The sequence below is a fragment of the Lepisma saccharinum genome, unplaced genomic scaffold, assembly GCF_977018435.1.
Source record: "Lepisma saccharinum unplaced genomic scaffold, izLepSacc3.1 HAP1_SCAFFOLD_341, whole genome shotgun sequence".
Lineage (NCBI taxonomy): Eukaryota > Metazoa > Arthropoda > Insecta > Zygentoma > Lepismatidae > Lepisma > Lepisma saccharinum.
This window is the reverse complement of record NW_028143065.1, coordinates 323,562-347,532: the sequence shown is the minus strand read 5'-3', so window position 1 is coordinate 347,532 and position 23,971 is coordinate 323,562. Positions and strand designations below refer to the sequence as shown.

General features: G+C 38.2%; 1 protein-coding gene across 3 annotated transcripts in view; it reads left to right on the top strand.

Annotated features, from left to right (window-relative positions):
* Positions 1-10,053: 10,053 nt before the first annotated feature.
* The window catches only part of ClpX (Caseinolytic protease chaperone subunit), a 38,183-nt gene continuing 24,265 nt past the window's right edge, over positions 10,054-23,971 (top strand). The window contains exons 1-3 of one of the 3 annotated variants that reach the window (XM_083116059.1): positions 10,054-10,180; positions 20,436-20,548; positions 22,119-22,382. In XM_083116059.1, the coding sequence (XP_082972185.1) occupies positions 20,476-20,548; positions 22,119-22,382 (337 nt within the window). In that variant the 5' untranslated portion in view covers positions 10,054-10,180; positions 20,436-20,475. Of the gene's footprint in view, positions 10,181-10,305; positions 10,454-10,581; positions 10,692-20,435; positions 20,549-22,118; positions 22,383-23,971 lie in introns of those variants that run through there. The other 2 variants (XM_083116060.1, XM_083116061.1) reach the window with 2 other exon arrangements.

Below are 23,971 nucleotides of genomic sequence, written 5' to 3'. Positions count from 1 at the left end.
GCTTAAAAAGTGATGCCAGAGCTTTTTTTTTCTGTCCACTTTTCTCTCATTGTAGGTTAGTTTAGCCCGTAAAACGTCGTAAAATAAAAAAAAAGTACGTCAAAAGGATGGTTCCAGAACGTACCATACCACCTTCGTCAGGCACGGAACGTGGAGAGAAAGTGAGTTTTTTTTTTAGGTTTTGGTGATCCTCAATTGGTCAAAGTGAGTTTTTGAGGTTTTGGTGCTGTTTTCATCGCTGCGAAACATCGTCAGCGCAATAAATAAGGCGCGGAACGTGGAGAGAAAGTGAGTTTTTGAGGTTTTGGTGAACCTCACTTGGTGGCCGTGAAGCAGGCTTATTGTAATACTTGATGTTGGTGAACCGGTCCATAACCACTAGTATGTAGAGGCTCTCGTGTAGTTTAGCACGTAATAAAAAAGAATAGGTTAAGTTATATCACGTAAGATCGTGGCATTCGTACCAAGTATGAGTGGGAAAAAAGGGAAATTTCACTAAAACATCGCTAAACGCTAAAACATCGACATAAAATTGTCAAAATATGTCAAAAACTGATATTCAATTGATAAAAAAAGAGGCTACAAATGCACTCGTACCAAGTATTGCGTTGAAACGACTAACTTACACTACTCCATATTCAATTGACAGAAAAGAGCTAAGTCGCCTAATCGGGTCTATCTTACTCTGAAGGTGTCCAGTCACACTGGGGAACGATGGCGCAGTGGTGGCGTCGCCGCCTTATAATCAAGGGATTCTGGGTTCGATACCCGGTGGAGGCACAAGTGGTTTGGATCCAACTTTAAACTGTCCCGATTAGCATTACTGTTCTTGAAGTGGACTTAAATCGCCAAATCAAAATTTTAAAAAATCAAATCACACTGGGGCAAAAGCAAACTACCAAGTGATATTTTGTATTTACACTAAATATCAGCGATTATGAAAGTCCTCTTTGTCCTTCTTCGACATCATGGGCGAGAAGGAGAGGAGAGGGATGGGTATGGTCAAGGGGCCCGCTGTCCTTCTAAAAATGTCAACCTAAAATTCTATATTTCACACATATAATATTATTTCGGTTACAGGAATTTGTGATAATTGTTGATAATACTGATTGAGATTGACATACGTTGTCGCAGGAATGCCATAATTTCGGATTGAAGCAACGTTTTTGAGGTGGTAGAACTGTTTTTGGATGAAAACAATACTTACAAGCATAATTTCCCGATTGTTATCTTAGCACGCTCTGAAGTGTCAGGTGTCGCAGGTTCGAATCCTCAGCAAGAAATGGTTATTTCAATGTTCGTTGTTATTATTTTACTTACATAATTATAAAAATTAATAATTACATACACAAAGAAATAAAAATTTTATTTCAATAATTCACCATGCATCCTCATCGTCACGATTATCCTATAAAGTGAAAGCCTTAAAGGTAGCAAAAGGACGTAAAATATACGAAATAGTAGTGGTGTCAGAAATGAGATTTCAGTGGATTTAGCGAAGCATGGGAGTGGGAGTAGTTAGGAAGCAGATGAAGACTACATATACTCTACATTTGAAACGAAAAGTTTCGCGATTTGTGCAAATCTGGTTTCAAAAGAACTAAGATGACAACATTAGTAGAACTCGACTTCTTGCAGGTTCCGAAGGAAATATTGGGGAAGGGCCGATGCTGAGAGGGGAGGGGGCAAGGAGGGTGCTTCACGTGTTACAAAAGTAAACAACGGTTTGTGGGAGGGACTGTGCAGAGGGAGTTTTGTGACTGGTGTCTTTCGTCTTTATGTTGTTTTCGGGCATTGTCAATTAATTAATGAAGCTTGCTCCGAGTTCCGAGGTGGCGGGTTCATCCTATCTGGACAGTGTTTGTAATCGTGCGATACAAGATATTTTGAAGCAATCTTTCGGTTCGTTATTTTGCAGAAAAAATCGAAATTGTGGCGAAAGGGAGGCCAAAGCCTATTTTGAACGATTTAAAAACCAAGTCGTCTGCTGGATATGACCGACATTTCAATGTTTCGTGGTATAACGACTATCCGTGGTTATGTGGATGTGTGCAGTTGTCGAAACTCTTTTGTTGGCCATGTACTCTATTTTTTAGGGTGAAAAAAAAAAACGTGTCGAATTCAGATGTGAATAACATGGACCATGACCATGACGCACCCAAAAATTCAAATTCAAATGAAAAACTTCTCTTTATGACAGCATCATAGAAGTTTTTTGATTTGATTTGATTGATTTTGCTTCGCTTGTGCCACTTTTGGCTAATTTGCGAAGATGGGGATGAGTGATGATATGATTAAATTGATGAATAGACATCACAAACGCCCATGCCCAAGCTAGGTTTCGAACCCGGGATCCCAGCATCATATAACTATTTTCAAAGTCGGATTGATCTGTTCTATAAGTAGCCTTCGATGTTTCTGTAAGTATCAAATTACGTATTATTGTGTCAACAACAATGTTTGCGATTTCACTTTAGTCCTTATGTCAACATTTTTTTTTCCTGATTAATAACTTTACCAAAATCTAGTATTGAATTGCACACGTACTAGATTAATATTATATGAACTACTTGGAAGACATTGGGGGGGGGCATGAGGTGGGGAGGCGCCCAAGTCTCCCTTAAATGTCCTACTGATAACCGGTAACACTTTTAAAAATCCACGCCACGCCACTGCTTTTAACATATTCGTGTAATAATAATGTAATATTAATTTATGTATTGTAATTAGTATTAATTTTATTTAATACAATTATTTTAATTTAAACATTGTTATTATTTCTGAGACACTTGGTTCGGACCCCCCGAAACATATTTCTAGATACGTGCTTATTCGTGATGTCATCTTTTCTGCATTTGTCTTCGTCATCGAGATTAGCGAAAACCAGAGTTCTGGAGTACAGTGGCGCAACCACAGAGGTGCATTGCCCCCCAACCTTGGAGGGAAATCAATTCTGGGGGGCAAGGGGGATTGCAAACATTGACTGCCAAGGGCACCTTCTGGGGGCACAGAGGAAATATTGTCCCCCTCGATTTCAAATTTTATGAAAATAAAAATACATTTTGTAAAATTTTCTTCCTAGCTTCGCTCGCAACGCCTCCTTTTCTTGCTTTTATCAACTTACTAGCCGTAATCAGGGAGCGCCGAACGATGTAAATGAAAAAAAGTTGTAAAAGAAGGAATGCCATGGCGCCCCGTGAAATTATTTGCGGCCAGTGGCACAACCACATGGGACACGGTCGATTGCCCCCCTCTCCCCCCAACCTTGGACGGAAGCCATTTCTATGGGGCAAACATTGAAATTAAAAAAAAAAAGCAAGTGTAGCAAAATCTACGAGTAGCAGGACAAAATTATACTTAAGATGGAATTAGTTTTCATATATTTCTTGCATTTTTCTCCAGATGAACAACAGCACCTACAGGGGGTCACAGAGGGGCAATTGACACCCCTCGATTTCAATTTTTTTGCAAGAAGAAAATACGTTTTGTAAAATTTGCTTGCTCTCTTCGCTCGCATTGTCTGCTTTTCTTACAGTCTCATCAACAAAGTCATAGGAGGCGGCAAGAGTCGGACCTGGGTATGGCGCTCCGTGAAATTATTTGCGCCCTACTATCGTTTTAAGTTGGCAAAAAATGGATCTGAAACTTTTCTTGCTCGCCTCGCTCGCAGTTTATTTCTTTTATTTTTGTATAATGCATTGTAAATTATTAGAGACAAAAGTAAGACCAAATGTGTAGTGTATACTTCAGACTGTTGTTGCTAAACACTTTTGTTTTAAATGTATGAACAATCATTTTGGAGGAAAAGGAGCACACACATGTGACAGACACTTTGCATACGTATTTTCTTATTTTACGTTGCTACATGTTGCGTATGTGTAAAACATATGTTCTACATGAAAGTTACGTACAATATGAATTATATTCGTCAATTTGTCGTTCAAAAGTAGGTTCAGTTTGTGTGCTTGCTTTTCATTATTAGCTAATGTGAAATTGAACGTGTTGAAAAAGTACCAGAAACATGCAAGTAATAATAAAAATAATATTATTATTATTATTATTATTGGCACGTGTATCCTCCTGGTAGCGCCTCTGCTGGAGTAACGAAGAGCTTGAAATGGGAATTTTCCCGAAACGGAACGTTTTACTTGCGTTAACATGCTGTTGTCCTGCTTTTGTCTTCGATTACGACAGTGACGAGACGGAACGGGAAGGCTCCAGATATTCACGAACCGAAACGCCGTTCCAGTCCATCTCGACGACCCCTGAATTGATTGATTGATTGAGTTGGTGTTTTAAGTCCACTTTATGCACAGTAAGGCTAATCGGGACTGGACCTACAGTTTAAAGTGGGATCCGAACCACTATGCCTCCACCGGGTATCGAACCCGGGGACGACCCCTGAAGTAACGTAATGTAACATGGGCGTGTTCAGGAGGGAAGTGGTGAAAATGTGCATTTTTGTCAAATTACAAATTATTACAAAAACAATTAAAAATAACACTTGGAAAATTACATGTAATTTACAGGAATGTTCGTATATGTGAAAGTACTAAATTGATAACAAAGAGTCCCCCCCCCTCAATTGATCATGCGAAGATATACTTGGTAACGTGTTTCTTTCCTAAAATAAAATGCGTTGTTTTATGGCTGCATAATAAATGTGACATAGCGTAGCAAAGTTTCCTGGGGCCACCCTGCAACTAAAATATTTGGGGCCCCTGCAGAAAATTGAAGTACCTTGTCACACTATAGTTAAAAATATCTAAATTAATCTGAAACACGTAACAGGTGTGAACTATGTGGGAAATTTGTCTCAGTTCTTATTTGAATATGAAAAGGCTTTGAAAATTTGTTGAGATGGAAAGTTAAATTTTAAATACAACTCATAAAACTAATATTTGTGGTAAAAGTTCATGTTTTACCAAGTTTTATTGGTTATTGTGTCGCAGTGGCGGCGATTGGGTTCCCAAACTGAGGGGTGGGGGCAAGGGCAGTTTACTTTTCCTTGGTAGATAAGGTTTAGCATAGTGCGGAGGCAAAAGTGGCAAAAAATGGGGGGCAACTGCCCCCTTTAATCGCCGATACTCATTGTGCGGCAATAAGAAACAGACTGGTCGAGCAACTGAATCTTCCTACTGAATTCATAACTGTAGACAATTTATACTCTAAAGATTCCAACAAGCGGTATATCTATATAGGTGGGAAATGAGGGATTTCTTTCCTATTTGAGGCGATCAGCAAGCATTTCTGAGGGCCCACAGGTTAAGTTACCAGGGTTCCTTTGATTGAGCCAGTACGCCCCTGCTTTTTATCGCAGACATCGTCTTATGATATGTTACAGGGAACCCACTCGACCACATCCCCCATAAAAATATAAAACAGTCTAAGTTTTTGTCATGCCCATTGACTAGTACAATACAGTAAACCTATTCTAAGTTCACCGACAAGAAAAAATAGATCGGGTGTTTCTATTTATTGTGCAACACAGATATCTTTGCCGTTGCGCACATACCAATTTTCGTTTCGTCTCCCTCTCTCTTAGCATCACATGTTCTACTCTGCTCGCCAACCTTCGCCATTGTTGCCATATTGTCATTCTATTCCTGGATACACTCGCGCAAACATCATTGAAAACAATTGAATAGCGCTCCAGCTCGCTGTCCACACCGTTCGGCAGGGACGGTAATGTGGCAATATAGCATGACGAAGTGTGTGCTTCTTTTATGCAGTGCATGTTCATTGGCTAGCTAGTAACTAGTGTTGCCAACTGTAATAATGAAGCACTATTTCTGTCACGGAAGGAGAAAGGCAGGTAAAGTGACGGTGAGTTTTGTTGGATTGGAACCACCATATTTTTATGTAGCTCCATGAGCATTTCAACTCTTGCCTCCGGCACGTGTTCTTGTAGAAATTGCATAGAGGAGGCTGTCATTTTTGCTGCTTAATGCGATGCATATTGTTTTCTGTGTTAAAATTGCCATGCTTTGATGGGTGACAAGTTCATAGCAAAAGAAAAAGAAGTTCAGCTTATCGTCTAGTGGCAGTATATGTACTTGTTATTGTTGTGGAAGCCGGCATCGTTTGTAAATGTACAACATAGGCAACCGACTGTCACCGATCACAGAGAGGCAATAATACTGCTTGAGGAGGAGTGTTGTGGTCCAATTATCGCGATTTAACATGTTCGCATGTTATTAGTTCTCAAAGCAATGGTAGTGTCGGTCGTGTATTATCTGTCGTTGCAGTTCCGTATCAGTGTAGACGGGTTTTGGGAGTGAACAGTTAGAACGCCACCAGTGCATTAATGCAAAGATATTAATTCAGTTGTTTTCAATGAAGAAGTCTTCTTTGCAGCATGTTTGGTAATTTTACGTATGTGTTAGTCCATATTTTGCTAATTTTAAGTCCATGTGTATGTAGCTACATACAAAGCCACTTGTTAGTACATATTAAAAAAAATTCAGAGGCGTGGCGTGCATGTAGCCGCTGTTACCGCAGGTAACACCAAAATATAAAGAATTGAAGAACCCGTCTTAAAATATTATTACCTACATAAACTGGTAATATTGTTGTAAAGTAAACATTGCAGACTGACATTTTTTCTGACACCGGCAAAAGCGAAGAGGAGGACTGATCCGGTACCCTCCACGGGCAACATGAGGAAAGGGGCCTGAGCCCACGCAAGGAAGACTTCGCGTTGCGGCAAAGACTGACCGAAGGAGGAGGAGGCGGGTTTTTGGCATGCCTGTTTAGCCGCCGCAGTTGCCGGTGATCCTTACCGGAAACATACCAGTGTTGCCATATTCAATTGAAAGAAAAGAGCTAAGTCGCCTAATCGGGTCTATCTTACTCTGAAGGTGTCCAGTCACACTGGGGAACGATGGCGCAGTGGTAGCGTCGCCGCCTTATAATCAAGGGATTCTGGGTTCGATACCCGGTGGAGGCACAAGTGGTTCGGATCCAACTTTAAACTGTCCCGATTAGCATTACTGTTCATGAAGTGGACTTCAATCGCCAAATCAAAATTTTAAAAAATCAAATCACACTGGGGCAAAAGCAAACTACCAAGTGATATTTTGTATTTACACTAAATATCAGCGAGACATCATGGGCGAGAAGGAGAGGAGAGGGATGGGTATGGTCAAGGGGCCCGCTGTCCTAAAAATGTCAACCTAAAATTCAATATTTCACACATATAATATTATTTCGGTTACAGGAATTTGTGATAATTGTTGATAATACTGATTGAGATTGACATACGTTGTCGCAGGAATGCCATAATTTCGGATTGAAGCAATGTTTTTGAGGTGGTAGAACTGTTTTTGGGTGAAAAAATACTTACAAGCATAATTTCCCGATTGTTATCTTAGCACGCTCTGAAGTGTCAGGTGTCGCAGGTTCGAATCCTCAGCAAGAAATGGTTATTTCAATGTTCGTTGTTTTTATTTTACTTACATAATTATAAAAATTAATAATTACATACACAAAGAAATAAAAATTTTATTTCAATAATTCACCATGCATCCTTATCGTCACGATTATCCTATAAAGTGAAAGCCTTAAAGCTAGCAAAGGACGTAAAATATACGAAATAGTAGTGGTGTCAGAAATGAGATTTCAGTGGATTTAGCGAAACATGGGAGTGGGTGTAGTTAGGAAACAGATGAAGACTACATCTACTCTACATTTGAAACGAAAAGTTTCGCGATTTGGGCAAATCTGGTTTCAAAAGAACTAAGATGACAACATTAGTAGAACTCGACTTCTTGCAGGTTCCGAAGGAAATACTGGCGAAGGGCCGATGTTGAGAGGGGAGGGGGCAAGGAGGGTGCTTCACGTGTTACAAAAGTAAACAACTGTTTGTGGGAGGGACTGTGCAGTGGGAGTTTTGTGACTGGTGTCTTTCGTCTTTATGTTGTTTTCGGGCATTGTCAATTAATTAATGAAGCTTGCTCCGAGTTCCGAGGTGGCGGGTTCATCCTATCTGGACAGTGTTTGTAATCGTGCGATACAAGATATTTTGAAGCAATCTTTCGGTTCGTTATTTTGCAGAAAAAATCGAAATTGTGGCGAAAGGGAGGCCAAAGCCTATTTTGAACGATTTAAAAACCAAGTCGTCTGCTGGATATGACCGACATTTCAATGTTTCGTGGTATAACGACTATCCGTGGTTATGTGGATGTGTGCAGTTGTCGAAACTCTTTTGTTGGCCATGTACTCTATTTTTTAGGGTGAAAAAAAAAAACGTGTCGAATTCAGATGTGAATAACATGGACCATGACCATGACGCACCCAAAAATTCAAATTCAAATGAAAAACTTCTCTTTATGACAGCATCATAGAAGTTTTTTGATTTGATTTGATTGATTTTGCTTCGCTTGTGCCACTTTTGGCTAATTTGCGAAGATGGGGATGAGTGATGATATGATTAAATTGATGAATAGACATCACAAACGCCCATGCCCAAGCTAGGTTTCGAACCCGGGATCCCAGCATCATATAACTATTTTCAAAGTCGGATTGATCTGCTCTTTAAGTAGCCTTCGATGTTTCTGTAAGTATCAAATTACGTATTATTGTGTCAACAACCAATGTTTGCGATTTCACTTTAGTCCTTATGTCAACATTTTTTTTCCTGATTAATAACTTTACCAAAATCTAGTATTGAATTGCATACGTACCAGATTATTATTATATGAACTACTTGGAAGACATTGGGGGGGGGGGCATGAGGTGGGGAGGCGCCCAAGTCTCCCTTAAATGTCCTACTGATAACAGGTAACACTTTTAAAAATCCACGCCACGCCACTGATATTAATCCTAGTCCTGGTATAATGCATGGCGTTTAACACTCTAATTTTCTTGTAATACGTAAAAGCTGTTCATCGGCGCACTGCAGCGACTTTTCTATCTGCTCCATTAGCAACACTGCTTCTTGAGTTGTGTCGCGCATCACACGGTAGAAATATATGTTGGGCTCTAGTGCTCATATCAGTGAATTTCGAGTTCTAATTCTGTCATTGTTGACATGTTTTTTGTCTATTTCGTATTTGTTTTTTGTTTTTTAAATAACCGACACTTTCTGTTGGATTTGTGAAATTATATAAAACTTCAGGAGCTTAGAGACCAATACGGGACCCCTACACCTCCCTTCCGCGTCGCGGGCATTGCTGGGGCGGTGCTACGTCACTGTGTGACACACACAAAATAACGGAGAGGGAAGTTTTGGCACTAACGTATAAGCTCTATTGTAAATATTGCATCCCGAACTCCGCGGTACGACGCCAGGAGCCCCGAGTTCGTTGTAAGTGTCCCTTCGTCAATTTCATCACTCATCCTCATCGTCACGATTAGCCAATATTGTATAAAAATATTGCTAAGCATATAGACTCTATTAAGCTCCAGGTTCAGCCCTTTCCAGGATTCATTTCCCGGCGCAGCATAAATAACTGTAGGTCCAGATTAGCCTATCTGAACAATTATTTTCTTTGTCAACCTAATTTCATTACACTTAATTACGTATTTCTCATGTTCTTATTCTGTTATTGAACTTTACTTTTATGCTTATTTTTGTCTTTAAATTATTTCTTAATATCTCATACCATGAAGGTTGAGCTTGTAGGTTAAGCTTTCAACATTTTACATCCTTGACCTCGATGTGACAGTGAGGCGTGGTCAACAACACGCTCCAACACACGTTTCATTGACGTCGCATGTGCTGTGCCAATCAAAGTAATGGTTAAAATATATGTATAGGGATACACGATTTATTTTTATTACTTTTACAAGTCCGTTTAAATCGTAGATAGATCGGTATCCGCATCAGGAATGCGTTACCATAGGCGATAGTGTCTATTTCTGTCATCTCTATAAAAAGTAAATATTTGTTTCATTTCGTACAATTATTAATTGCCTGCGAATGGTCTTTAAAAAAAAAGCATATTCACACAAATAGAGTGAGGAGAGAGACGAGAGAGAGAATGTGTCTGTGCTCTATAGCCCCAATACATATTTTCAGCCAAGGTCAAGGAGCAGAATCCTCAGTGCCTTTCGAGTTGCAGTTGTTTATATTTTCATTCTGTTTTCCTCGTAACTGCCATCTGTAGGCGAGTTAAAAAACCAAATGAAGACTAAATCAAATAAGCAGGTAGACTGATTATGCAGTCTACCTTGTAAGGTAAGTTTAATAAGTATGGTATAATGTTTACAAAATATTTCCTAATACTGATATTAAGTATTGATTGTTATATTAAATGATAAAAAGGTAATCTCTCCAATGACGTCATGTATGCTGGACGCATCGGCCGAAGTGCGATGAGATGTTGCCGAGATAACTAGTGATTAGCAAGAAATTAGTATTTTGCTCAATTATAAGGGCATAAAAGTGCTCGGAAGTAGATATTTTGTTTCATGACATTAAAGCAATAATTAATGTCAAATGATGTGCTGGGTAAGAATGGCTGATTTGTGTAGAATTCCATATATTCAACAATACGGTCCTTTTTGCCTTTTAAGCTGTATTACGAAATTGTTTTACTTTTTTGTGATAACAGGGTTGTGTTGCCAAACTACTAGTTGACCTTGTGACATATCGCACAAGCAATTGCCGTCACCTCTCTAATCAGAAGTAAGCCTACAACATGTATTAGTGGCATCTGTTTCCCTCTTTATGTTCAATTATGTATAAGGTAAATCACTTTTAAGAAAATTTAACATTTTTTCCGTTTCTTTTGTAATGTTGCCTTAGTTTTAGTTTATTTGATATGCAGTGAGCAATGGTAATGCATGCAGTGTTGATTTTTGTTTGAAATAGAGATGTTAGAGATTCACAGGCCTCAAGTTTTTGCTGGTGCATTAACCCTTCTTTCATTTAAGCAATCCACTGAGTTCACAAACTCAATGGATTGCTACACTGTGGAGCAAACATTACTAAACGTAGTGTAATTTATTGGTACTACTTTACTATACCTGAGACACCTGGGAATCATTTCTTTCGCACTTTTTTACATTGCTAACGTACCATTCTGCATTCCGGAACACTTATTTAGGTGAAATAATTGAATTTGTTAGGAAAGTAATGTATATTTCTTACATTTACGAGTACTTACTGTTCTTGTTTATTTCCACAAACAACATGGCGATAGCTTACCGTTGATCGTTCCTTGAGCCAGAAAAACCATTGACGTTAGCCCAAAAATTCACGATAGCCCACAAACCATCACGGGGACGAGGTATGCCTACTAGGTTAGGTTAGGCCTGTTAGGTTTGGTTCCATTAGCACTCCTTTCGTTCAATTTAGCATATACGGACAATACGAGAGCGTATTGTGCTCTCATGCAGGAAGCAAATGGCGGCAGCAGCAATAGCGCGTCGGAATAGATTTTCGTACAAAACCACATGCATTCACATTAAAATGAATCAAAATTACATTCCCGAACATCAACAACGCTACAGAAAATGATTTGCGTAAGTACTTTCTCCTGTAAATTTGAAGAAATCTGTCTCAGGTATAGTAAAGTGTTACCAATTTATTAAGCAAGTAATTATTTTCAAAATGATAGGGTGTCATCAATAGAAGCATGAAAAAGTTTGGTACTACTTTACTATACCGGAGACACCTATCAATGATTTATTTCACAATTTTTTACATTGCTAATGTACTATTCTGCATTGTGGAACATTGCTAATGTACTATTCTGCATTGTGGAACCTTTCTTTAGATGAAATAATGAATTTCTAACGAAAATAATGTCTATTTCCTACATTAACGAGTACTTACTGTTGATCCTTATTTCCAACAAACCATCCACAGGTAGCCCCAAAAACCATTGACGTTAGCCCAAAAAATCACGATAGCCCCACGAACCATCACGGGGACGAGGTATGCCTACTAGGTTAGGTTAGGCCTGTTAGGTTAGGTTCCATTAGCACTCCTTTCGTTCAATATAGCATATACGGACAATACGAGAGCGTATTGTGCTCTCGTGCAGACAGCAAATGGCGGCAGCAGCAATAGCGCGTCAGAAATAGATTTTCGTAGAAAACCACATGCATTCGCCTTAAAATGGATCAAAACTACATTCCCAAACATCAACAACGCTACAGAAAATGATTTGCGTAAGTACTTTCTCCTGTAAATTTGAAGAAATCCGTCTCCAGTATAGTAAAGTGTTACCAAAAGTTTTAAGTGCTAGGTGAAATACCAAATATCTTGGATTACTTGGTATTTTGGCAACCATTAACATTTAGATATTTCACATTTTACTCGTAATGAAATTGTCGCGCCTATCTTTTCATACAGATGTTGCAAATAGATAAACTACAAACGGTACTAATCTGATATTCCCCAGAAAGATTTCTTAATTTTTACAGAAGAAACTACTTACGGTAATAAGTTCCTGTAGCATTGTCTAACATCTGGAAGGTGTTTTGTGTGAGGTAACGGATTTCTTCAAATTTAAAAGTTTGGGTCTCATTTGGGGGCAGGTGACTCCGGCCAATTTCTATCATGCCTTTAACAGGGACTCTATAGATAAAGCCAGGGAGCCGGAGCGGAGGCGGCGCCGCATTAGCGGTTGGGGCGGTAGGTCAATTACCCCAGGGGCAGAGCCCGGAATCGGTGAGAAATTTGGACTCAAAAATTTCAAAGATTTTTTTTTTTTTTTTTTTTTTTTTTTTTTTTTTTTTTTTTTTTTTTTTTTTTTTTGTTTAAATTTCCCACCGATTCTGGGACGATAAATGTGAATACACCTTAAAGAATGTTCTGCGAAGCAGATAAGTAAGTACAAATGTCAAAAATTGACAAAACGAAGAAGTTATAGGTGTCCGGGGAATATCAGATTTTTACCCTACAAACTAATTAGGTAACAGTATGGTATAGTGAAAACACATTTCTTCAAATTTACTTACGGAACTGAGTTTCTGTAGACTTTTGGAAGCTGGTGGAAGTGTTTCCTCCCTTCGTTCAACTCGTTGATAGCTCTTGCTACCATTACCGTCGACTACGTGAATCAAATGTTCCGTTCGTTCGATTATGTAATCCCCTGTTAGTGTAGCAACCACGCAGTAGTTTTACAAGATCACGTGTGAAGGTTGCATTGTGAATTTTTTTTCCCGATTTATTCAATTTTTGCCTAACCTAACCTTCCGTGAATGGTTTGTGGATCAATTTTCGCTTAAAAACCTTCTGTGAATAGTTTGTGTGGCATTTTTTGGTTAATAAGTTTGGAAACACTTCATATCAGCTGACGATAGACAACGTGAGTCAAGATTTGCCTGCCATATTGTGTGTAACGAAAGTGAATTAGCAACGAACAATAAATACTTGTAATGTAAAAAATTACGCTTTTTCAGTGTAAAAAGCAAAATCCCACGTTCAAAAATGTTCCGCTATGCATAACAGATAAGTACAAATGTAAATAATTAGGAAATAAACGAGTGAAATGTGTTTTCACTATACCATACTGTTCCAACTAATTATTATAGATTCTCATAATATGCATTATATTAGACAGCGTAGGGTACCCTTGACCCTCTGGGTAACAGTTTCATATATCGGAGACACATTTCTTCATTTTTACATAAGAAACTACGGAAATGAGTTTCTCTAAGGTTTCCAATGTTCATCGAGGTATTTTCTTTCATTGTGGAATCTATTTGACTGGGAAATCCTGAATTTTTCAAGAGAAATATCTCACCGACTCACAATTGTCATTGCTTTCCCTACGCGAACCAGATGCGGTAATAGTTCGTTATATCGGAGACACATTTAAATCCGATATTTTGATATTTCGCATGGTTCGTACTTACCAATTGTGTATTGTGGAACATAATTCAAGGTGCCATTATGCTTGACTCACATTGTGGGTATGCAGTGTTTCAACCTTCTTCACTGAAAAATACCTACTATCGTGTTCGTCACCGGTGGAAATTATACATTATGCACGGGTAGCCCCACGAACCATTCACAGATAGCTCCACGGATAACCCCACAAACCATTTCCATAAAGTTAGGTTAGGTTTGCTTGAGTTTGAAACACTGACAGTGGGTTACGTCATCGAACGTGCGGAGCATGCAGTTCACGTACGGGAAGCATGTCAATTGTGCGTCGGTTTGGATATTTCTCTTGAAAAATATATGTTTTCGCAGTCAAATAGATTCCACGATGAAAGAAAATACCTCCACGAACGTTGGAAAGCTTGGAGAAACTCATTTCCGTAAGTAGTTTCTTCTGTAAAAATGAAGAAATGTGCCTCCGATATAATGAACTGTTACCCTGGATGATACGTATGTTTGATGATGTAACCCCCTGTCAGTGTTTCCTACCTCCTTTTTTTTTTAACTATGGTTGCCTAACCTCATCGGAATGGTTCGTGGGATTATCCGTGAATGGTTTGTGGGGCTATCAGTCCGCTACCCGTGCATGATGTACGATTTGCATACGTGACGAACACGATAGTAGGTATTTTTCGGTGAAGAAGGTTGGAAACACTGCATACCCACTACAGTAGTCAGGTTTTGCCCGCCATATTGTATGTTAAGGAATAACAAAAGTTACTCTTTATGTGAAAAAATTGTGTTTGTTTATGTGTAAAAAGCATAATGGCACCTTGAACTATGTTCCACAATACACAATTGGCAAGTACGAACCAAGTGAAACACAAAATATCCGATTTTAATGTGTGTCCGATGTATGAAACTGGTACCACCCTAGAGAAAGTGAAATATTGTGCTTGGTATATGAATATTTTGTTGTTTATGAATGTTTTCAGTTGATTTTAGCTTGCCGAAATGTGTTATTGTGAATTAAAGTACGCCTGTTACCTTAGCGTGTAACTTTACCGTGAGGGAAGAACAACCTGAAGGCTTCGTGCAAGTGGATCTAGCACCCAAAATGACATTCCACAACAGCAACTATAAATTTACGTAGTTAGGTTTGGTGCCAATTGTTATTATTGACGTGTTCTTTTGCTTTTGAGTGTGCATACAAAGGGTTTTAATAATGAAAAGCAGCGAAAGCACTCGGAAATGGCAGGTTTTTGCTTACACAGTGGCAACTCGTGGTTTTTACAGAGTGTGGGAAGAAGTTATGGTAAACGAAGGAAGGTTTGAAAAATGCATTCAATTAATTTGACACGTAATTGCTTGTACTATCCATTGCATTTGGAATGTTAGTTGCAGGCCTATGCTCAAGGTATAGCAAGGGGCCCTTGCTCCTCACTTTGAACTATGAAATAGTATTTAAATGTGAGCCTATAAGAACCGATGAAAATAACATAACATTGACGATATTTCAGATTTTGAAAGAATTTCGATTTTCTTCCCGCTCCCTGTTGTCATGTGGAGCAGACACATACCCAAGGGGGCCTTAGGGGCTCGAGTCCCCCACCCCGAAAGTTTCCGGTTTACACTAGATAAAATGAGGTTTTTGGTTACTACTTGTGTGAAAAAAAAAATGTCACGATAATTTAAAGAGAAATAATTATCGAGGCAAGACGGAAAATAAATGTTCTGTAACTTTGTTATTGATAATAGCATGTATCCAAGCTCAGTTATGATTTTTTCAGTTTACACTAGATAAAATTAGGTTTTTGGCTTCTTGAATAATGTGATGATAATTGGAGAGAAATAATTATCGAGAATAGACGTAGAATATTCTATAATCCCGTTATTGTTAATAGCCCATATCCAAGGTGGAATGAGGTGGTTCGAGGCCCCCCCCCCCCCAGGAAATTTTTCAGTTTACACTAGATAAAATTAGGTTTTTGGCTTCTTGAATAATGTGACGGTAATTTAAGGACAGAAATAATTATCTAGGCAAGACAGAAAATGTTCTATAAACCTGTTATTGTTAATAGCATGTATCCAAGATGGGGATCTGGTGGCTCGAGGTCTCCCCCCTCAGGAAATTTTTCAGTTTCACTAGATTAATAAACTAGGTTTTGCCTTGTAATCAAGGGGGTCCCGGGTTCGATACCCGGTGGAGGCACAAGTAGTTCGGATCCCACTTTAAACTGTAGTTCCAGTCCCGATTAGCCATACTGTGCATAAAGTGGACGTAAAACACAACTGAAACTCGATAAATTAGGATTTTTGGCTTCTTGAATGATGTGAAGATAACTTAAGGAGAGAAATAATTATCAAGGCAAGATGGAGAATGTTCTATAATCCTGTTATTGTTAATAGCACATATCCAAGGTGTGGATCAGGGGGCTGCCCCCCCCCCCCCAAGAAATTATTAATTTTACACTACATAAAATTAGTTTTTTGTCTTCCTGAATAATGTGACTATCATTTGAGGAGAGAAATATTTATCAAGGCAAGACGGAGAATGTTCTATAACCCTGTTGTTGATAATATTGCACGTAAACTTTTCTTGCGCTTTCGGTGTTGTCACAGCGAACTTGAGCACTATGTAGAGACTTGTCAGCATTTGGAAGAAGCACAACAAAGGTAGCGCCACACGTAGGGCGATTAGTTGTAGTTTTCTGGAAAGCGCGAGAGGGAACGTTCTTGAATAATAGAAGAGTCGAACTACCAGCAATACTAACAAATATTTTTTTATGTGCGGAATGTTCTAGAATATAATGAGGATATAAATATGCAGCTTCAATTTCGCGATTTATCTGTGCAACAGAATCGGTTAATGCGACTTCAGAGGTATGTGTGACAAGTCATACAGTCGATTAGTGATCAGTCAGTGTCCGTTGGTTGCTTTATAAGATCTAGTGATTAGAAAATGAAATGGACTAAATACCATAAAGAAATGAAGTTTACTACTAGTCTACTTTAACGACAGCGGAACTTTGCAGTGCTAGTTCAGGTCGAGGGCAGAAGACATCGAAGGTCTCTCTCTCTCTCTAAAGTGAATATTTCAGCAGTACCTGGTATTGGAGCAGTTTATTAAAAAAGAAATAAGCTGCACAGATCAACTAAAAATCAAAGGTTTGAGAGATGATTTAGTTGTGCCCGGACCAAATTTCGTGTATGCAGTCCGAGAATTTCATGTCATAAAAAAATACTTTTGTTTAAACTTACTGGGTTCGACACACACTAAAACATTTAAGTACCATAAATAGACAGCCGAAAATTTTATGAATGTCTAGAAGAGAGAGCAAGAAGATGTTATATATGTAGACATTTTAGCGGAAATTGCAGGCTCTACCAGGACCCGAATCAGGTCTCTATCAACTGAGCCATCGAGCCACCCTTGACTTCAACTGATTTTTTGTTAAAATGTCTTCATAGTACTGTGTATGTCAAATTGTAAGATATTGCCTGTATAACGAACAAGCACAGAAAATAAAGCAGAAAGAAGAAAACTGATGGCTGAGGGGTCGGTCTGAATTCTTCCTAAGTCTTGAAGATCCAAGTTACCAGAATGGAAAATTAGGGCTTTGTTAAGGTTAGGTGTGAAGTCAGGAGATAGCACCCTAAAGGACAATATCCAAACCTGCAGGAAGAACGCATCTTACTTCAGTCTCCAATACAAAATGATAAATAATTCTGGTGAGTTAATTTTTAAAAAAGTGTGTCCTCGGTAAAGAGTGGCGTGCCCAGGATTTTTGGAAGGAAGAGAAAGGGGTTACATATACTCTTTTTGGTAGTCAGTCCTCATTTTGCCATCTTTTCCTGTCTTTGTCTTTCTTTTTTGAAGGAATACTACTTCAAATAGGGTTATGACCCCTCCAACACTCCCTTGGGCACGTCACGGGAGATAAATAAGTAAGCATTTGATCATATTGGGAGACGAAACATTAGATGCGTTGGGAACGGAAAGGTTTTCACTGTACATTAATTGTTTCGTGATTCAGCTGTATTCGAGAAGACTTCTTTGTTTTGTGTCGATATATGACGACTTCGGAAACTGTGACAGACAATTTTGAACACTTGCGAGTGCTACAGTAGTGGTGTTCAGGCTCGAATCGGAGAGAAATATTCAAGAACTGTCTGCGTCCAGTTCGAGTTCGCAGCTCACAGTTTGAATCTCACGTTCTAGAGTGGATTGTCCATCCCGTTCATGTGTAACAGCTTCATAAAAACATTCAGACACCATAGATGTTTTGATGTCTTATGAGAAGAAATGGGCAAACACACATACTGATATTCTTCCAGCATGGAAACAGAAGGGTCGAGTGGTAGAAAATGTTCCGATTTCACATTCTGATTAAAATGACAGCCTTAAACAGTGGCGACGATTTAAGGGATATTTGCTCCCCATTTTTTCGCCTCCACACTATGGCCTCTTAATGTTAAGCCTCGTCTACCAAGAGAAAGTCAACTTTCATTGCACCCCCATCCCCCCATTTTGAAACCCAATTGCCACCACTGCCTTAAACATACAATTGTGAGGTTCTACTATACCCCTTAAAAAAGTGGTATTCAGCCCACCCATCCAAAGGAATTCCTGGTTACGTGCCTGATGTGGAGTGAGGATAAGAAGTGCTGCTTAAACTCTGAAATTATGCTAAATTGTGCTAGGATTTATTATTATTATTATTATTTTTTCAGATAACTAATTCTGCCTCTGCATTTCTAGAGTTTTGAACTTATTATTAACAGTTACCTAATAGTGTAAAATTTCCCACAAAATTGTTTAAAATGGTGCAACAAACTAAATGAGTTCAACATAGAACTTAAAAAGGTTTGAGAAAATTGTTTACTCCCAACTTTCTACCAATTTCCTACCATAACATCTCCTGATGAACTAAATCGGGCAGGATGAAGAAAAGCTAGAGTATGGATCGTGGCATGGTTGTAAAAGAGCTTGCTGCTGGTTCGGCATACTCCCTTTCGTTTGAAACATGTCTGCTGGTGAAATAGATATAAGATTTTGAGATAATTTTATTTTCATTTCCTGAAAATATATTCCCTTGAATTTGATTTTCCTCTTCCAGGGACTGGCGTTTTCCGATTATGCTAGATTTAACCATTATGCCAAAAGCAGGGTGGGTCCTAACTGGCAACAAAGTTCAAACTGTGCTTGGTTTAGTACAATTTTGCTGTAACATCACTGATTGAGGAAAGTCTTGTTTGTTCCTCGGCTCTCGCCGATCTTCGCAACCTCCCTCCCCCTTCCTTCACTGCCCCTTCCACTCCTCACCCATCTGTCTGTAGGATGACCGTCGATGTTCCTCAGCGAGTGGCAGCGAGCCTGTGACCATTGTCTTTGGGCTGCTGCTTGAGCGAGCAAAAGCAGTCAAGGCTTGACAGTAGCTAACGTAGGCAATTGTACGCAAATTGTGCTCATAATTTTATAATGCATATTAAACTCCTAAAAAGCAGAGAACTGGAAATAAGTACGAATAAACTGTAGGAAGTTCCTCACTTCCTACATGGAGGAATCGCCCCTGTGCTTGTGCTGGTCATATTTTCTGATCGAATATCTCCGTTGTTTGTGTTTTCTGCATGCTGGTTTGGTTCTTTTAGCATTAAAATAAAGTCCCTAAATGCACTCTACTAAGGTTTCGATTTATTTCTACATTTATTCCCACTAGTCTACGATACTTACAGTCGCTTGTCAACTGAAAATACATTGTCCGTAGGCATGGACGTCCGCAGGATTTTTTCCAGGGAGGGGCGAGCAAGGTAATTTTTTTCCAGGGGGGGGGGGCAAAGGACACATATTTTCCACAAAAATAGTGATGTACCCTCAAAAAACACTGTTTCAGTCTGAAATTATCATGTTTCATCAACGAATTTATAATAATTTACTTACATTACTGTGATTGAAATGAAATTATGTCTGAATTATATAATTTTTAGATACAGATTCATTTTCCAGGGGTTCCTTCGGGACACCCATGTCCCTAGGAAGCATACATGCTTCCGTAAGGTAGTTTTTAAGTTGTTTTTTTCAACATAAATAACATTTTTTTGGAAGGTGTAAATTTCGTGTGTCAATGATTTCCAAAATTCTATGGTAATTTGCCTTTCTGCTAGGAGGATTTGAAAAAAAAAATCATAAAACAATTGGAACCGTTACCATTTACAGAATATGAAAATAAAGTGTGATGTAGAAGGTAAAAGATATTTTTTGCATTAGACATTTCCAAAGATTATATCTAGATTGGAAGTTTCCCTGACACTAACTTAAATGTTGTTTTTACTTCAAAAATAGGAAACTGCTCCCCTGTGCTTTGCACCACGCAGTGTGGAGTTAGGGCCCCACACTTTCTTGATCTCGGCTGAAGTTGGGGGTAATGTGATCAGCACCGTGCCCCCGGCCACCTTTAGTCCCCAGAGTTTCCTCCAGGTAGCCACTTTGTATGATGCTTTGTAGGTGCCAGAGCCGCTTGGACAGGAAGAAATATCCCGGTTCTTCCCTGCCGGTGATCAAGCCAGCATCTCGCATGCTTCTAAATTCATTCCTAATTATTCTTTTTATAAACAAGGTGATTTAATACTTTCGTAATTATTGTTTTTATTGTAGGTCTTCACAAACATATTTGGCATCTAAATTAAAGTTAAGAATGACAAGCGTAAGATGTGGATTGATTCCTTTTAGGAAAATTATTAGCAGCCAGGGCTTCAGACTTCAACATGGTAAGTTATTAAATGATAGTTTTGCTAAATATAGTGATTAGGACAAGTTTTGTTGATAGTTTAAGTTCACCATGTAATTGCATGTTTGGATGCAATTACATGACAAATATCAAAAGCATTACCAGGTTCTTGCTGACTGGAAAGGCTGGGGAATTTTGTAATTGCATTCAACAATCCTGGAAAAACCATCTAATGTGAAATCAAATTATATAATTACATATTGAGTTTTCAAATACATTAGAAAATGTTGTCTCACATTGTGAATATACATTCTCTGTATCCATTGTTAACCAACAATTATCCACCACTCATACCCTGCCACTGAGCTAACTTTCCAGGGCATGTGGCTGTAGATCACAAGTTCCAGTTCTGAATAAAACAAAGCAAGACAACTTCGGTGTAACTTCCGTGCAGATAAAGCCCATGTGATCAAAGACCAAACTTGGAATTTGCCTTTTGCGTCGGAAGGCAGGAAGGGTCATGTGAAAATGTGAACCAATCAGGTTGGACCAGTTGCCATGGTGATGGGAAATTCTTGCAATACCTAATTTATGCCTTGGAGTAACAGTTTGGGGTCCAAGGGTGCACTTAAGCCTAACGGCCTGCTGGTTAGAAGTGAGTGGGTACCATTCTCTTCCTCTTCCTGAACTGTGAGCAAGGGGTTTATTATGACTGGATAAAAATCAGCTGTGTGGTAACACCGCATTTGCACTTCGATTGGTTTTCTTTATTTTACTTTGCTTTTTTTTTTTTTTTTGCCACTTTTGGCTAATTTGTGAAGATGGGAATGAATGATGACATGATGCAATTGATGAATGGACACTCACAACCATCCATGCCCAGGCCAGGATTTGAACCTGGGGCCCCTGGCGTTGTAGCACAATGCCTTTGCACTTCGAAACTTCCACATCTGAAGAGGAAAAGTATGTTCCTTGATCTTTTGTATTTTAGTGACACAATCCCATCCAGTTTTCTAGCAGTGCTTGCGTTATGAATTGTGATTCTCATATAGTAATGGTAGCAATTGGAGTTATTTTATTGTTGTTTATTGCAGGGGTAGAAAAATACAGGTTGCCATGGTGCCTGAAAATTTTCATCTGGCGCTTGAACTTTTAAATACCATTTTTTATATATAAATATTTAGAATTCACTGACGGAAATTTCCATTAACTTTTTTTTTTTTTTTTTTACTAATGAGTATGTGCTTTTAAATGTTTGTTTTTTCTGCATCAAATGTATCATTAAATTAGAAGAATAAACATGCAATTATATATTTTTGCACTGTTGCTAACCGAATTTTAAAATCTGCAGCAATATGATAGAGTCGACCATATATTAGAATGTATTGAATAGTTATTCATACTGTTACCAGTTGAGCCTTCTTTATAAAAGCCACTCCGGTGCAAGAATTAATTACATTTAATCCAATTAATAAGTTAAATATTTGAAGCTCCCATTTCATTACTTATCTTAGTTGGATTCGTTGTGGCGCCTGAATAATTTTTAGTTTTTTTTTTCTATCCATGTTTCTTTGTACACTGGAATTAAATTATTTTATTTATTTTTTCAGGTACATACTGTATCATTCATAAAGATCTCCATAACAAAATATCAATTATTTTACGGCGTGGCCTTGTGACCACTTCCCCATCTTTGAAGATCGTGACAGGTCCTCCAGGCGATGCAGGGTCTACTAGCAACGGAACAGCCAAGGGGGAAGGGACAAAGAAGGGAGCTTCTAGCAAAGGTGGTGGGAAAGATGGGAGTGCGGGAGGTACACAGCTGTCCTGCCCAAAGTGCGGAGACCCATGCACACACGTGGAAACTTTTGTGTGTAAGTTGATCTGCTATTAGTGTCCCTTTGATTTCTTCCAACCACAATTGATGTCTAGTTGACATGACTATGAAAAGTAGAGTTTTTAGAATTTAATCATTTTGCTTTCTCCTTTAAATACAGATAATGGATGACAAGCTATTCTAATTGCTTCCGTTTATTTTGATTTGAGCTCATCACAATACAACATTCTTTGTTATTGTCAACATTATGTGGAAACATGAATGTTCCATCTGAGTGAATTTAAACCGGAGCTGTCTACACCCTACAGGTGTGATCAGATATGTATGATGCAAATTACATAGTGAAATATAACATGATCGATAATACAACATCAGCGATCTTAATTCCTAAAGTGATCATTGCTGCTTAACAACAAATGTTCTATTATTCATGGTTGAGATGTTTCAGCATGTGCAGACATAAGTTATGTAGCAAAATCATCAGCAAAGTCTTTTGCAGATTTAAGAGACTTTTTTCATGAATCATTGCACTGTTGCAAGTGTCAAGATTATTTATTTTATTTGTTATAATGTTCCAAAATTCTTTCGCATTTGATTTCAAATTGCTTTCCACTCCCTTTATTGTTGTAATGGGTACTACTTATTAGTTTTTACCAGTAGATTCCCTTATATTTAGGTGTACAATCAATGCATGATAATGGTTATCTTCTTTAACAAGTGACATTTCCTCCCTACCGATATTCACATTCTCCGGAATGTTAGTAAGTACAAGGTCCAAAGCACAATTAAGGCTATTTTAAATATTATTACACATAAAAAGTATAAAAAAATAATGAAGCTCAACCAGAGGATCCACCATCCTGAAACTCGTAATCTGAGCTGGTAAACAAAGGTAAATTGAAATCTCCGATTATATATATATATATATTCGAGCCTTGAAATTCCAAGAATGAATCAAACATATTGTAATATAATAAATATTTATCTATACCGCATGAAGGCATAAAATACACTAATAATAATACATATTTTTATGTGTACTACTTCACAATGTACATTTATTACTTCAGACCTTTTTTGCTAACATAACGCCTCCTCCCCTCTTATTTCCAAATCTACCTTGTAATTACCATTAAACAATCCATTGCTACTTATGCTTTCATGTAGCCAGGTTTCAGTAACAATTATAATATCAAAATTGTTAATAAAAAATTCCTGAATCTTGGTATTTAGACCACGGGCATTTCATTCATGCGACTCATATGAAGTTACATTAACTGGGCAACATCTTTTAGTGATTTTAGCAACATAATGTTAGTGTCATCCCATTTTTCCTTAACTTAATTAACTTCCACAGGGTCTACCCATAAATAGGCATAGCTTTTTTGTATGTTTTACCTTCCTAGACTGACTGTGAATGCATTTTTCTGTAAGATGCGAGTGTCTTTGGTTTCACTCTTTATATAACCAAGATGTACAACATTATTTTCCTTTTCACTTTCCTCCTCTGAGCAATTTTACAATGAGTCCAATGCAAGATTGACTAGATGGTTTGAACAATATATTAAAAAACTGTCATTTAATCATGAAATCCAATATCGTTATACATTATTTGTGCAAAAGTAA